Below are 16,111 nucleotides of genomic sequence, written 5' to 3'. Positions count from 1 at the left end.
CGAACATTTGTATCTCTCTTGGTTTGATCAGTGCTGGCCTCCCTCCCTGGGGTGTAGCTTTGTGAGGGCCAAGACCAGGCCTATGGGGCTCCTGGTCATCTAGGGCCACAAGCAGGGCCAGGGGGTGGAGTGGAAAATGCTCTGGGCTGGGCATCAGACACCTGGGGTACTGTTAGCTTTGCATCCGTAGGGCGTGTTCCCACCCCATCCTGGGCTTCAGTCTCCCATCGGTAAAATGTGAAGTTGTCACTAGAAGGCCTTGGGAGACTTTCCAGCTCAGAAACCCTTGCATCTCTGGGAAAAGTAGTGGAGGTCTGTTGTTCCAGCCAGTGAGGGCCTTTCTGTGGTGTTCCTGCGACTGCCACATGATGGCGCCAGAGGCCTCTCTCTGCTGCCCCTGGACCCGTGCTGCCCCTAGCGGTCCCGCTGGCCGCATGCAGCCAGTGGCCCCTTGCGTTGAGATACGCTGCCAGTGTAGAACATTCACTGGATTTCAAACACGTAGTAGACAAAAATGTAAAACAGCTCGTTAACTCTTTTTTATATTGGATATCTACCGACATATTTTAGATCTATTGGGTTAAATAAATTAACTTCACGTGTTTCTTTTTACTTTTTAAAATGTGGTTACTAGGCGATTTCAGATGACATGTGTGATTCCCATCGTGTGTCTATGGGACAGCGCCGCTGGCTAACTCCTGGACTCGCCTGTGGATGCTCCCACAGGGCAACTCTCCAGCCATAAAATGGAAAGTCGTTTCTGCTTAGGAGTCAGCCCATAGCTAAGCAGCAGGTGTTCTCTCCTGAAGGGCTCAGAACTCCATCAAGCAGACTGAATTAGCCATCTTTTACAGCTGAGGAAATTGGGGTCCAGAGATGGGTAAATTGCTCCAGACTACAGAGCAGGGACTATCCGAGCCAGGCCTCATCACCCCACTGCACTCAGAAACACAAGACACATCCGCGTTGCTCATGCCGCCTCCACATCCCACATGTGGGACCCTTTCTAAGCAATGGACAGGAGTCCAGATGGGGAAAAGGACATGCTATTTATTAGACATTTACTATATATCACACAGCGTGATGGGTACAGTGAGGACATGAAAGAAGTATCAGGCGAACTCAGGTCCGCTGGATAGAAAGTGCTGTGTGTTTTCCTCTTTACTCTGCTTGCACCCAGTATTCTTCAGGAATCTTTGAGTTGCTGGCAACAAAATCTCAAAATTTTTTGGTTCATGTAACTGCAAAGTCTGGGGCTCGCTCTGGGTAGTGTCTGGCACGGCTGGATCCAGGAGCTCTGCCTTTTCCTGTTTCTCATCTCTCCTCGCCTATGTGTAGGCATCTGTAAGACACCTCCCAGCAGCTCCCGGCGTGCTTCCCACCCAACCCCAGTGGAAAGACGGCTCCTCCATCCTACAGTTTCAAGAACCAAAACCAAAACCTTGGTGTTGTACCTCATGGGCATGCCTTGGGTCATGTGCCCATCCCTGAACCAGTTCATCAGGGTCAGAGGAATGAAATGGATCGATGGGTCCAACCTGCTCTGTGTTTGCTCCTGGAAGGGAGGGATGTGAGTCAGTCTCAGCCCCTGAACACAGATACTGAGATTGGAGAGTATTCCCCAGGGGAAATCGGGGTGCTTTACCACAACAGGGACCAGACACACGGCAGGCACAAACATCAGATGGCTGCTCCGTTTCCAAGCACCTCATTCCGAACTCTGGGTTGTGGTGGTAAAAGATCTATGTCTAGAGTCTTCAGGCTCCTCCATGACGTCTCCTCAGTGTGTCTCAGTGAACCTCCTGACTCCTCTGTGGCATCTGTCCCTCCTGCATTGCTGTGTCCCCTCCCCCCCCGCAGGTACAGCAGAGAGGGACACCATCTGTGAGCCACTCTCCCCAGTGACCAGCCCTGACTGCAGCACCAGCCCCGAAGCCTGCCAGGCGCCCGCCAGGTGACTCCCCTTCCCCATCCAGCTGAACTTGGCTGTCCTGGCCCACAGGATGCCTGGAGCCCAGCTGGCTGTGATGTGGGTGGGGTTCAGCCCAGGGTGTCAGGATTCTGGGGTGCCTCTCTGTCAAGCCCACAGGCCACTTGAGGCCCCACCGTGTGCTCAGTCTTCCCTGAGCACGTGAGAGAAAAGCCTAGAAAACACAGTCCTTGCTCCCAGGAGCTGACAGCGGGGCTGCCAGAGGCTGTAGGCAGAGGGTCTGGGGGCCCCCTTCTCTGCGGAAATGGTTGCCCTTGAGAACAGACCTCCCTTTGCCCCCTTAGGAGAATTGGCAGTGCCATTTCTGGCTTCTCTCTCAGCAGCAGGCCCCCCCAGGCCAGGCCCCTGGGGACTTCCTCAGCAAGCTCCAAGGCCAGGACCACACTTCCTGGAGGGGGTGCTTCCCTCACCCCGGAAAATGATTCCAAAATGACCAGAGCCCCCAGCTCTCCCTCCTCAGTGCGGAAGCCCAGTCCCAATCCAGGTGAGTTCTCCGGAGAAGCTGTGGGGTGGTTCCCAGGACAACAGCGTGTTGTTGGCGGGCGAGCCCTGTGGTCCAGGCCGGGGGGACGGTGGTGGGGGGACCCTGGGCTGGAGTCTTTCCCAGTCCGGGCAGAAGAGGGTCTCCGGGTCTCTGGAGGCTGAAGGCGTCGAGAGCTAGAGTAGATCATGGAAGAAGTCATTCGTTTGACAGCTTGAGTGCCTCCTAAGTGCGACACGGAGGTGCTTGCCAGGGAGCAGGTATTGATCTGATGCCCTCCTGGTTCCCACGGCGACGGACGGGGCCCTCAGTTCGCTCCTGCTTTTTACTGACTAGCCTTCCATGGTGGCTCACGTTTATCCAGTAGTCTTTGGATATTTGGGTTGTTTCCTCTTTTTGGCTGTAATGAAAAGCAGGTCTTTGTGTGAATGTATGTTTTCATTTCTCTGGGGTTTGTTTGTCTTTTTAGTTGACTTCCTAATAGGACTTCTTACAGTTCTGGGTTTGAGCCCTTCATCCCACAGTGGTGTGCAGAAGACCTCCTCCCACCCGGTGGCTTGCCTTCTCATTTTCTTTATGGTGTCTTTGCTAAAGAGATGGGTTTTTTAATTTTATTTTTAAAAAAGATTTATTTATTTATTAGAGAGAGCGCGTGTGCATGTGCATGTGTGCACATGTGTGAGCAAGGGGAGGGTGAGAGAGTCCTCAAGCAGACTCCCCGTGGAGCTCAGAGCCCGATGTGGGGCTTGATCCCAGGACGCTGAGATCATGACCTGAGCTGAAATCAGGAGTCCGACACTCAGCTGACTGAGCCACGCAGGTGCCCCTAGAGAGATGTTTCTAAATTTTAATGTAGTCATGGGCGCCTGGGTGGCTCAGTCAGTTAAGCATCTGCCTTCAGCTCAGGTCATGATCCCAGGGTCCTGGGATCGAGTCCCTCATTGGGCTCCTTGCTCAGTGGGGAGCCTGCTTCTCTCTCTGCCTGCCACTCCCCCTGTTGTGCTCTTTCTCTCTCTCTCTCTCTCTCTGAAAAAGGAATAAATAAAATCTAAAAAAAAAAAAAGATTGCAGTTTAGAAATAGCCAGATACATTCCTTCCCTTTCTGGGCTTCAGGACTCCCTCAGAAAGATTGATCTGACACGTGTGGAGTTTGGGAGCTGGCCATGGAGCCGGAGGTGGCGAACGGGTGCGGAGGTGGGGGCCTCTGTCAAGGTGGCCCGGCCTGGAGCTTCTCTGCTTCCTTCCCCAGGGCTGACCTCGCAGCAGCCGTGCGCACAGGGGTCATCGGACTGTGGGAAGCAGTGTGACCCCGACTACTACCTGGACAGGGACGGCCGCTGCAAGGCCTGTGTGAGCTGTTCTGGAGGTAAGGGCCTTGTTGTCCCCTCCAGGGGCTCCTTCCTGGGAGCAGGGGGTCTTAGCCGAGAATCTGGGGATGGGGGACCCCGAGTTCATTCTGGGACTGCTCAGCCTTCGGGAGCCTAGCTCACCTCGCTGGTGTCTCTGAGCAGTTGGCCTTTACTGAGTCCCACTCTTGATTGTGGGGGTGTTGATGGGGGTGACCCCTTCTCAGGGAGCTTGCATTTGCTCACACTTGCAAGGGAACATTTGTTATTGTCTACCTCTTCCAAGCTTGTCTCGTTATTTTTGGTAGCTGCCTTCTGGTGTGTGGATTATGATTGTCCCCATTGTACAGAGGAGAACACTGAGGCCTTACAAAGGCCACAAGCCCTCAAGAGCAGCAGGGCCAGAGGTTAAACTTGGAGGTTCTGGGCTCTGGTCAGTCACTCCACTGTCCTTAGAGCATGCTCGGGACAGGCACTTACTGGGTGACTGCCGTGTACATGACCAGCTCAGCACGGCCTCACAGCACCACCAGCTGCGGGCCCCCCCCGCCCCCGCCGTTGACCATGAGAGCCACACAGGGCAGGGGAAGCTGCCCAGGCCCCGAACTGCCATGGCTGGTTGCAGCCCCGGCCCCCTGCAGAGCGGTGGGGCTGTGTGCGATTATGCCCCTTGTCCAGGGTTTCTTTCACACCCTGGCTAAAGTCAAGGGAGGCCAAAAGAGGAAAGAACACCATTCCAGTTACTAAGGCCACATAGCAGGTTTTCTCAAAACGTGGTGGCAAAAAACAAAGCACTCATTGTACTCATGAGTTCCATGGGTCAGAATTCAGACAGGACCCCGAGGGGATGGCTGGTCTCTGCTCCACGATGTCTGGAATTTCAGCTGGAATTCATGAAGCCTGGAGGCGGGAATCGCCTGAAAGCCTTTTCATTCATGGGTCTGGGGTTGGTGCCAACTGCTGGCTAGGGCCTCAGGTGCCCTCTGTGTTGGCCTCTGTGTGGCTACCTTGGGGGCTTCCTCAAGGCCTGGTGGCTGGATGCCAAGAATGCGGCAGGGTTGGGGACAAGTCCTAGCCCTTCTGTTGACCTTTCCTTGGATGTCACGTGGCGTGACTTCCGCCAGTTTCTACCTCTTGAGGCAGTCACTCTGTTGGCAGATCCCAATAGAGTCAACAGAAGGAGAAGAGAGCAAAGCTCTCGACGGGTAAGTGGCAGAGGTCTGGAAGAGCAGACGGGGCCAGAAACACTGCTCTGGCCGTTTTTGGAAAAAATATAATCTGTCATAGCCACCATGACAGAGAGAGAAACAAGAGGGGGCTCTGGGTCTGAGAATCCCTTCGGCTCTAAGGATGAAAGCCCTGCAAAGCCGTGGGGTGGGGGACGGGGGCCAAGAGCACAGGCTCTGGAACCCAGAGCCCGGGTTCGGGTCTTGGCTCTGCCGGGTTGCAGCTTATAAACACAAGCAGGTTTCTTAACGACTCTGCGGCTCAGTTTCCTCATCTGCAGTGGGCATGACGACAGCACTCCCTGAGAGAGCCGTGGCGGCAGTTAAATAGGTCAAACTACGTTAATCCGGGCAGAATGGCGCTCGATGGTATTACTGCTGCCTTGCATGCACTCAGTGATATTTTTAAAAAAAGAGTTTATTTATCTATTTTGAGAGAGAGAGTGTGCACGTGGGGGTGAGGGAGGGAGAAGGAGAGGGAGGGAGTTTGAAGCCGACTCCCCGCTGAGCACAGATTCCCCACGCAGGGCTGGGTCTCGCAACCCCGAGATCATGACCAAGAGTCGGATGCTTAACTGACTGAGCCACCCAGGACCCCCCCCCACTCAATGATACTAATACTGCCTAGCACACAATCGATGATGTTTATAGCTATAGTTGTGACAATAGCTGTCACTGTCCCAAGTCCTCTCTCTCACTCTGAGCTCACTCTTGCCATCTACACAAATGCTCCACGTCCTCCCCAATGCCCACTCTCTCTGGAGGTTTCAGGAAGAGACTGTGAGGTTCTTTATCATTTGAGGTCTCTTAAGTGATTGAGAAAAGTCCTCATGAGCAAGTCACATTTATCTAATCTACTAATGCAGTCATTCTAGTTTCACCCATTTAGAGCACATAAAGTGTTCCCAAGCATATGTAAATGCATTATCACATGCTTGCTTTTACAAAACCTCTAACATTTTATTTTTTTTATTTTGGGGAAACAAAACCCTTCTTATCATTGAAAATTTCGTTTTTTTAAAAGATTTTATTCATTTATTTGAGAGAGAGAGAGAGAGAGAGCACGAGTTGGGGGGAGGGGCAGAGGGAGAGGGAGAAGCAGACTCCCTGCTGAGCATGGAGCCTGACCCGGGGCTCGATCCCAGGACCCCAAGATCATGACCTGAGCTGAAGGCAGACACTTAACTCACTGAGCCACCCAGGCGCCCTATCATTGAAAATTTCAAACATATTCAGGAGTCAGGGATGGTGACGGACTTCACCCAGTTTTTAAAGAATGATCAAGTCATGGCCAGTGTGGGTTCATCTATACCCATGCCTGCTTACCCTGGTCTCTAGATTATTTTCTTTTTAACAGCTTTATTGCGATAGGATTGACATGCAGCGCAACACACGTGTTCCAGTTGTGCCATTCGATGCGTTTTGACATAGCGTGTGGCTGTGAAACCGTCCCGGCCAATCAAGGAGAATGATTTCCCCAGAAAGTTTCATCATGTTCCTTACCCTCCCTCCCACCGTTGCTCACCCCGCTTGCATCCCCAGGCCATCACTCTGCTTTCCGTCACTGCGGAAGATTTTGCGTTTTCTAGCATTTTCTGTGAACATAATCGTATAGTCCATATTCTTTTTTTTTTCCCTACCTTCTTCCACTCAGCCTATTTTGAGCATGCCAAAAGATCTGCTCAACAGAATAGTCACATGAGTGTTTGCTTCCAGGCACATGCTTCTCTGCTCTCCTGGGGGGGGGGGTCTCTGGACCCCCTGCCCTTGCCATCCCAGATCCTTCCTCATGACCCTTCTCTGTGTCCCTTTGAAGACCTGGTGGAGAAGGCGCCGTGCACGTGGAACTCCTCTCGAGTCTGCGAATGTCGATCTGGCATGTTCTGTGCCACATCAGCCACCAACTCCTGTGCCCGCTGTATCCCCCACTCCGTCTGCCCACCAGGGATGGTCACCAAACCCCAGGGTAAGCTGTGGGTACCCTCAACCAAGGGGCTGAAATCTGTGCCCCTGCAGCTGAACTTCTCTCCACCCCCAACCGGGCAAATGACCTTCAACCCTAGCTGTTAACTAGGTCAGGTTTGGGCTTCGGTTTTGTTTAGAAAGTTAGAGCTGGTAAGTGGAATAAAGTCTAGATCTGGGGGTGCCTGGCTGGCTCAGTTGGAAGAGCATGTGACTCTTGATTGTGAGTTCCAGCCCCACGTTGAGATTACCAACAAAACAAAACAAAAACCTTGAAAAAAATCTAGATTTGGCATTTTGGTAAGATTTTTTTTTGGTTAAGATTTTATTTATTTGACAGAGGGAGAGAGAGAGCACAAGCAGGTAGAGTGGCAGGCAGAGGCAGAGGGAGAAGCAGGCTCCCCGCTGAGCAGAGAGCCCGACGCAGGGCTCAATCCTGGGATCGTGACCTGAGCCACCCAGGCGCCCCTTGGTAAGAGATTCTGATGCTTTTTAAAAAAATTCTTCCTTCTGAAATCGTTGGGCTGGTAAAATCTTCACTTATTTGAAAGGCTGTTTCATTGAGTCAAGATAGAGCAATATGAAATTTTTGAAGACATTTCCAACTCCAGATGGTAGGCATTTGGGGCACCTGGCTGGCTCAGTCAGTAGAGTGTGCAACTCGTGATCTTGGGGTGGTGAGTTTGAACCCCATATTGGGCATAGAGCTTACTTGAATAAAAAACAACAACAAGCAAAAACAAAGAAAAAAAGGATGGTAGACATTTGCCAGAGTGCGGAAAAATATAAACTCTTGACAGTGGGGTGGAAAAAAGGTTAATTGACAGACAAGAGATTTCAACAAATTTCTAGAAGGTAGAAAACAGATGGGAGGGTGGTGACAAACGAAACGAGGGGGAGGGAAGCTCGCCCCGGAATTCAATCCATGAGTGCTGCAGGAAAAGTGAGAGGTACCTGGCTTGTAAGATCCCCACGGAGGCTCTGGGCTCAGAGCAGGCAAGTAAAATGAAGGATGGGCGTGAAGTGGAGAACTGAACAGTGCAGTGGGGTACGACTTCATCTTGAAAATAAAAATTAAAAACTTGAGACAGTGGTACACCGTGGACACTGAGCAGTTGGAACAGATGGTGCCTGGGTTTTCATCCTCTGGTGAAAATCATCAACTTTTTGGCTGAAGACACTGAAGGAGCAGCTGGGGAAACAGGCCTTCTGGTGTGGTACTACCACCCTGCGTAAAGCCCTCTTTGGCTGTGTGTTTCTGAGTGTAGCCTGTTGATAGGCTACCCCTGCTAAGTCACCCTGAAGTGAAGACTGCCGGCCCCCACTCCCCACCGTGGGCCCGGAGTTCCCAGATGGCCCTCCTCCTCAGGGAAGAGACCTGCTGTGGAAAGGCCATGCTAGCCCCACAGCAGAAGAACCCCCCCCCCCAACACCCAGCTGCTGGAATATTCAGCAGAGTCCTTTTTAAGTAAATATGAGTGAGCAATAAAGCTATTCAGACTGTTAAGGAAAACCAGCTGCATGATGGAGAATAACAAGATACATTAACAGAAAACTTACTGTGGATGAAGCAATAGAAATGGTCTCAGGAAGAGGAATAGACGGTTAAAATTTTAAATTAGCGTCCACAGAAGAATTCAAGTTGTTACATCCTTAGAGAACAGAATGCCATGAAAAAGAAACAGTAAGAGAGAAGAGTACCAAAAAAGGCTTTTAGAAAGTGTGCTTGTTACCAAGTATTGCCTCTCAACTCTCAGTTCACCTTCAGTACCTGCTGTGCAGTAAAGTATTGGACTCTTCATGTATTTCTTCTAGTGAACACGATGTTAAGCTTTGCCAGAGGACACTGGGGAGCCATTGCAGGAAGAAGGAGGCTTCTCTTGGCTGCATCTGCTGCTTCTTGCTGCGCCCTCTGTCAGCAGAGCATATGGGTGGGGACGTTTGGTCGTGCCCTGCCCCAGTCATGCTCCCAGAGTAGACAGTCCCTGGGCAACCTCACAGCCCCAGCCTGGGTCTGGTGACCACCTTGGTGTGACCCTCCCAACGGGACTCTGGTGTACTCCAGGCCTCATGTCAGCAGAAGTGCCATAATTCCCTCTGTGCGCCCCTACCCCAAGCCTTGGGTCTTCTGCATTCCCATTGCTTACGGCCCTCTTAACCTGGTCCCTGAGTGCTCCGGGCCTTGTACCCACAGGGATGCCCCAACTTTCCTGGCGTGCTTGACCTGAAAAATAGGAGACTTCAGATGGACCTACCAAGAGCAAACAGGATGAATAAGATTACTCGTATCCAGACACAACAGATGTATTTATTTACCCATTCACTAGTTGACAGACATTTGAGTTATTTCCAGTTTGGAGCAATTATGAATAAAGCAGTTACAAACATTCTTGTACAACTCTGTGTACACATATATTTTCGTCTCTCATGAGTAAATGCCTAGGAGGTGGATGACTAGATCACTGTGCTCGCCACACAGAGTGTCTTTGCGGGCCAATTCAAAGCCTGTCACCACCCGTGACCTGATCTTACCCACCTAGTTTTATGGATGGAGAGGACCAGAGCTAGAACTGGAACACAGGGACCCTGAGTTCCAGCCTGGAGTACTCTCTACCAGACCACATCAGCTCCTTCTTAGTTCTGAACCTAGAATTTTCTATTCGGTTAAGATACAGTTAAGTTTGAAAGCAGAAAAAAAAAAATTTTTTTTTTTCAGACATTTAAAAGGGCAGAAAGATTTTCCCTCATGTGTCCTGTCTTAGAGAGTTACTTGAAGGTGTTATTTGGCTAAATGAGCGGCTAAAAACAAAACAAAACAAAAAGCCATGAATCTAGAAAACAGTGATTCTATCGCAGGAGAGCAGGGAAGTCCCAGTAAGACAGCTGTATTGCAGACCGGTTGAGCCAGATAAGAACAGAAAAATGAAGGAGGGCTCCAGTGAATTGTCTTGTCTGCAGGAATGAAAGAATTTCAGTAAACTTCTTGAGTAGTATGTTTGAAAAACTTGATGATGTGGTAAAGGCACATTGTTTTCTCAACAAGAAGACGAAAGGCAGTTGAGAATTCTAGGGAAAATAAAAAGCTGACAAGAAATTTACACTCCAGGGCGCCTGGGTGGCTCAGTTGGTTAAGCGACTGCCTTCGGCTCAGGTCATGATCCTGGAGTCCCGGGATCGAGTCCCGCATCGGGCTCCCTGCTCAGCAGGGAGTCTGCTTCTCCCTCTGACCCTCTTCCCTCTCGTACTCTCTCTCTCTCATTCTCTCTCTCTCTCAAATAAATAAATAAATAAAATCTTTAAGAAAAAAAAAAAAAGAAATTTACACTCCAAATATGAAGATGAAAATTTCATCTGATTTTAAGCACTTGTTGGATGCATTAAAAGAGAATCCATTTGACCTTGAATGCTAAGACCGTTCTCCTTCAAATGGCCCAAGGATCAGGTGTTTGGATTTAAAGAGAAATGTTTCAGTCTGGTAAATAATATCCTCTCTAGTTCTAAATTGGGAGTAAATATGGGTAGTTTCTTTTTCTTTTTTTTTTTTTTCCTCTTTCAGTGGGCCCTTACCAGAGAACACAGGCAGACTGAGTAGAGGCTAAACAACACCTTCTGCTCACCTCCAGATTTAAGGGAGGAGGAAAAGGGGTGGGTCACTACGCCAGGGAGGAGGGAGGAAGGCGGAAGGCTACAGATGGTATGATACACATGGAGAAGCTGAGAGGCAGCCAAGGAGCACTGGGTCCATCTTCTCCACTTAGAGAAGGACAGCAGTACTTTTTGTTTTTTTAAGGTTTTATTTATTTGAGAAAGAGAGATAGTGAAAGAAAGCATGAGTGGGGATTGGGGGAGGGACAGAGAGAGAGGGACAAGCAGACTCCCCACTGAGCAGGGAGCCTGATGCGGGACTCGATCCCAGGACCCCGGGATCATGACCTGAGCCGAAGGCAGAGGCTTAACCGACTGAGCCACCCGGGCGCCCCAGGACTGCAGTTCTGTGGCTGGATTCCGGCAGGTGTTTCAGTGGGAGCTCAGACTGAGGCTGCCTTAGAGAGAGGCCAGAGGGCTTTCCCCTCATGGTGCGACCTGGGGGTAGCCATGGTGATATATTTGAACACAAGAACTCCTCCAATCCTCTCAAAGTCAACTCTTGTTGAAACCAATGACATTTTAAATTTAATCAAATACTGATTTGCAAATAAATAGAAATTATCATAGCTTCCTCATAGCTTAAAGTCTGCAGGCTTCAACTAATTCAGGTAATAGTCTGGTGACCCTGAGGAAAGACCTAGCATCTATTTGGAGACCCCCCCCCCCCGCCAAAGGGGAGAGTTCCTCAGGACACCACTAATCCAAGAAGAAAATTAATCCTTGCTTCACTTTCTCTTCAAAGTGTTTCAGGAAGAATCTGAGAAACACCACGAAAGCTTTTTAGAAGGGAAAGGAGTGTGGGTGGGGGATCCGCTTTGTACCGCATCAGAGGAGGGGTGCCGCCGCCAGGGACATGGGGGCAGAGAGGGATCGTGGCTGGGCCTGACCTACTTCAAATGTGGGCCAGTTTTCTTACCCCTAGAAAAGGAGTTAATTGTAAACTTGTAAGAATGTGCTCAGTCCCCAGGCAGGAGGTGGCGTGGTCCAATGGAGTGTGCTGTGGGCTGGAATCCAGGAGTCCTGCCTTCGGGCTCTAGGTCTGGCTCAGTGGTTCTCTCCCATCTGTAAAAAGAGTGGCTGGGTCAGATCAGAGGAGACCATCTTTGAATGGGTCCTCAGAGGCCTTCTGTCTGGTCAGCACAGGCTTCCCCCTCCGAAGTATCAAGAGGAATGAGATTATATGTCCTCACAAAGACTTGTACAAGCACATTCAGAGCTGCCTTATTTATAGTAGCTTCAAACTGGAAACAACCCTGATGTCCATCAACTGGTGAATGGATAAATAAATGGTGGTACATCTCTACAATGGAAGACTACTCCGTGCAACACAAGTGAATTTCAGAAATATTATGCCGAGAGAAAGAAGCCGGACCCCAGAGAGTACTTACTGCCTGATTCTGTCTAATGAAATTCTAGAACAGGCACACTAATCTATAGTGACGTAATGCCCGAATGTGGGAGGAGGATTTATGGCAGAAGGTCACGAAGGAACTTTCTGGGATGGTGGGAATGTTCTAGATCTTGAATGAAGGTACAGTTACATGGAAGGATACATTCTTCGAAACCCATCAAACAGTGTAACTGAGGGGACATTTTCTTCTATATAAATTATGCCTTAATAAAGTTGATTTCAAAAGAAAGGAACTTCCAAAAAATTGAGGCTATGTTTAAATATCAGGAGATGGTATTTACATTTATTTATTTATATGTATTTATCAGGTTTCTCTTTTACATAAAATTAGAAAGGCAAGAGCCACCAAGCCACCTTCCTGTGAGATCACAGTTGGCTGGAGATGAGGAGCAGCTTTTCCACTTTGATCTTTTGAGACACAAGCCTGACTGTCTCAGCCAGCTCTAGCTGCAGGCATAACAGATGAAAAACACCGTTGACATTTCAGGGTTCAGCTCTCCTCCCCCGGTCAGCTGGGGCCTTTGCTGTCTTGCCTGGGCTCACAGGTTTGGTTTGGGTTTGCTTCGAGTGTTTCTCATCCTTCTGGGACCAGCGGGGACCACCACGTGCCAGAGCATCCTCTCCTTACAGCCCTGGTGGAAGTGCAGAAAGGCCCAGGCTGGGAACAGGCACACTGTTCCTTCCATCCTGCCCCACCGACCGACCATCCGAGTCACAGGGCATTGGTGAGGCGGGGACACAGACACCTCCCCACCTGAGGAGGTGGGCCGGGGATGTGATCTACTGCACTGATCCCATCCCCTTGCTAATTAAATCCTTGCTTTGGGGAGCAAGACCTAATTTTTAAGAACAGCTTTGTTGCAGTATACTGGACATACCCCAGGATCTACTCGCTTTAAGTGTGTAATTCAAAGATTGTAAAGACATTTACAAAGTTGTAAAACCATCACCACGATCTAAGAAACCTCATGCCTTTAGTAGTCAACCCCTGTATCCGTCCCCAGCTTGTACAAGCACTGATCCTACTCTCTGTCCCTCTAGATGGACCTTTTCTGGACATTTCCAGAACATGTGCTCTGTGTCAGGTTTCTCTCACTGCACATGATACGTTTGAAGTTCATGCATGCTGTAGCATGTATGAGTGCATTGTTCCCTTTTATTGCCACACAGTCTTCAGGTACAGGTATACTATATTTTATTTACCCATTTACCAGTTGATGGACATTTGGGTTGTTTCCACTTGTTTGGCTACTATGAAGAATGCCGCTATGAACAGTTGTGTACAACGGACCGTTGTGCACACGTTTTAACATGGCTGCTCGCCAGCCTCTCCCATGTGCTCGCTCTCCTCCCTCCCCCACCTAGGGGCCACCCCGCCTCCAATTTCCTCTGCTTAGATAGCTCCCCGCCAAGACACCGCAGCAATGGCCCCCTGACAGTAGGGATCTTGTCTCTTTTGCTCACTGCTATGTCCCAGCTCCCAGGACAGTCTCCGGTACATAGTAGGTGCTCAGTAAAGAGTTGTTGCGTGGAGGGAAGGAGAGAGGGAGAGAAGGAAAGAGGGTCAGGACACCAGCCTGAGTCTTCCTGGCTGCCATGTCCTTCTGGCCTCACCATGCCGCCTCCCGGGAAGTTACCAGTCCTGCTGGGTAAGGCTCCTTGACACCAACTCTAAGACCACTCCCTGCAGGTGCAGCTGAGAGGGATGCCACAGATGAGCTACCTCCCCCCGAGGCCTGCCCTGAGTGCAGCACCAACCCAGAGGACAGCAAGACGCCCACCAGGTGACTCCCTGGCCCCTTTTGGGGGCAGCTGGGCTGGGGCTGGCTGGAGGTGGGGCCTGGGCTGGATCTCGGTGCCAAGGTCGCAAGACATTTTGGAGGATGTGTGCCCGGCTCTGGGCTGGCACCACTGGGAATGGTTCCTGAGCACACGCTTCCCTTTCTCCATCTCCACCGTCAGTCTTACTTCTGGCTTCTCTCCTGGTAGTGCCCCTGCCCCTCTGGTGTCCTCGGCAGACCCCCAGATCAGTCAGGAGCATGGAGGGGGCATCTCCCACGCCTGGGGAGACACCCCCATATCAACGAGCACGCCCATCTCTTTCTCCTCCACGGCAAAGCCCATTCTGGTTTCAGGTAACTATTAGAGAGCAGCGTCTGCCTCCCAGAGGGCCGGGAGGAGGGAGGCTTCTCCCTGGGCAGCAGCATCCACTGGGTGGGGGAGACCAGAGCTGACCCCAGGTTTCTGGTTTCTTGAGCTGGGGCTGTGCCTCTGTCACTTGCTAGTGATTGTTCCTCGATTCTGGGCAGGGATTTTATTCACAGCTTCATCCCCATGGCCCGTAATTGCTACTCAGAAAATACCTGGAGAACGAAGACATGACCTTGACTAGTTGCTTAATTCCTTTGAGCCTCATTTTTGTTGCACGGACCACGCAGGGCAGTAAGCAGTGGGGTGCAGTGGGGTATACGTAGCTAGCACCTTACCGGGGCTCCTTGGAGGCATTCTAAGGTAGGCTTCGGTTTGGGGCTTGCAGTTCTGGTGTCAAACACTAGGTGGCGGCAGTCCTCCGGCCAGCCGACCTCAAAGCGCAGCCCTGGACTTGCAGCATCAGCAACTTGTTAGAAGAGCAAATTCAGGGCTGCACCCCAGCCCCACTGAACCACAGTCTGTATTGGAACATGGTCCCAGGAGATCTGCAGGCACGTTAAAGTTTGAGAAGCACATACATGGCACCTACTACTTTTTAACACCTGAACGTGGACTTAACAGTGACTAGATACACCATCTTCATAAGGGACACAGGAAAAAAAGGAACAAATTAAGTACTGAGTTAAGTTGTAAAAAAAAAATACCCACATAGCGGTTAAGTGTGTGGGTGCTGGAGCCGCCTGGCCTGGCCTGGCCCAAGCCGTGATTCTTGCGGTTTACCCTTTGCCATTTTAGTGAGTTACTTAATCTTTGCCAGCCTCAGTTTGCCTCGTTTGTAAAAGGAGATGGTAATGGTGCCTACGTGATATTCAGGGAACAGGTGCTGAGTGGGTGTATGTGCAGAGAAGACCCCCTGCCTGCCCATCTGGAGGGGAGCTGGGAGTCCTACCAGACTTCCCACTTCACCCTCCTCTCTGCTCCACCTGCCCGCGCCCCCCCCCCCCCCCCCCGACTCCAGCCACACTGAATGTGCTGCCGACTGCCCCAGGGCCACACCTGGCATAGGCCCTCCTCCAGGGCCCCCAGACCATGTTCTTTTGGACCTCAGTTCCTTCCTCTGACTCTTCGACGCCTCAATTTCTCACGGTCTAGAAATGGTTTGTTTCTGTGAACCGTTTAGCCTCCCTGATGGGCCCCCTCGAGCCAGGGGAGGGAGGGTAGGTGGATAAGGGCTGCACCAGGGAGGCAGAGGGTCTGGGTCTCAGTTCCTGCTTGGGGAAGGACCGGGTCCTGCCAGCCCTGATGGTGTCTGTGTCCCAGGAGAAGGAGAACATAGTCTGGGGTGAGGGCCGTGTAGGGAGGTTGCAGCGGGGCCCCCTGGCGCACTGCCATGGTGTAGACTTCAGAGCCCCCAAGCATCAGGGCCGAGGGTGCAGGGCTGCCTCTGTGTTCCAGGGCCAGTGCTCTTCTGGACGGTCCTGCTGCTGGTGGTGGTCCTGGGCTCCGTGTCCTTCCTCCTGTGCCACCGGAGGGCCTGCAGGAAGTGGATTCAGCAGAGTGAGTGGATGTGTCCCTGGGGCCTGGGGGAGGGCAGGTGCCCCGCGCTGGGCGGGCCGGGTCTCTGCGCTGCCCTCGGAGGCCCTTGGAGACTCTCCGGCTAACTCCTCTGTCGTTCCAGAGCTCCACCTCTGCTACCCTGTCCAGACCTTCCGGCTCAAGGTGGAGCCCGTGGGTAAGTGTCCAGATGTCCACAGGGGGCTACTCGGGCCCCATGGACAAAGCTGCTCGAGGCCCTGGGTCTGGGGCTCCCTCTGCGCACAGCCTCATCTGTAACGGGAATGCAGTGTGGTTGGGACCCGTCCTCCACACTCCTCCGCGGCGTTCAGAGGGCAGGC

The 16,111-nt window shown here is 51.4% G+C and overlaps 1 protein-coding gene across 4 annotated transcripts in view; it reads left to right on the top strand.

Moving 5' to 3' along the window:
• TNFRSF8 (TNF receptor superfamily member 8) overlaps positions 1-16,111 on the top strand; it is a 60,579-nt gene that overhangs the window by 29,522 nt on the left and 14,946 nt on the right. For 2 of the 4 annotated variants that reach the window (XM_025855922.2, XM_073903337.1), the window contains exons 5-12: positions 1,861-1,954; positions 2,311-2,474; positions 3,722-3,838; positions 6,861-7,010; positions 13,756-13,849; positions 14,055-14,200; positions 15,672-15,773; positions 15,895-15,948. In XM_025855922.2, the coding sequence (XP_025711707.1) occupies positions 1,861-1,954; positions 2,311-2,474; positions 3,722-3,838; positions 6,861-7,010; positions 13,756-13,849; positions 14,055-14,200; positions 15,672-15,773; positions 15,895-15,948 (921 nt within the window). The remainder of the gene's footprint in view (positions 1-1,860; positions 1,955-2,310; positions 2,475-3,721; positions 3,839-6,860; positions 7,011-13,755; positions 13,850-14,054; positions 14,201-15,671; positions 15,774-15,894; positions 15,949-16,111) is intronic. The other 2 variants (XM_073903335.1, XM_073903336.1) reach the window with 2 other exon arrangements.

The sequence above is a fragment of the Callorhinus ursinus genome, unplaced genomic scaffold (genome assembly GCF_003265705.2).
Source record: "Callorhinus ursinus isolate GAN/ISIS: 27379988/994484 unplaced genomic scaffold, GSC_fseal_2.0 scaffold18, whole genome shotgun sequence".
Classification (NCBI taxonomy): Eukaryota; Metazoa; Chordata; class Mammalia; order Carnivora; family Otariidae; genus Callorhinus; species Callorhinus ursinus.
The sequence above is the reverse complement of the archived record's forward strand: the minus strand, read 5'-3'. Positions and strand labels throughout refer to the sequence as shown.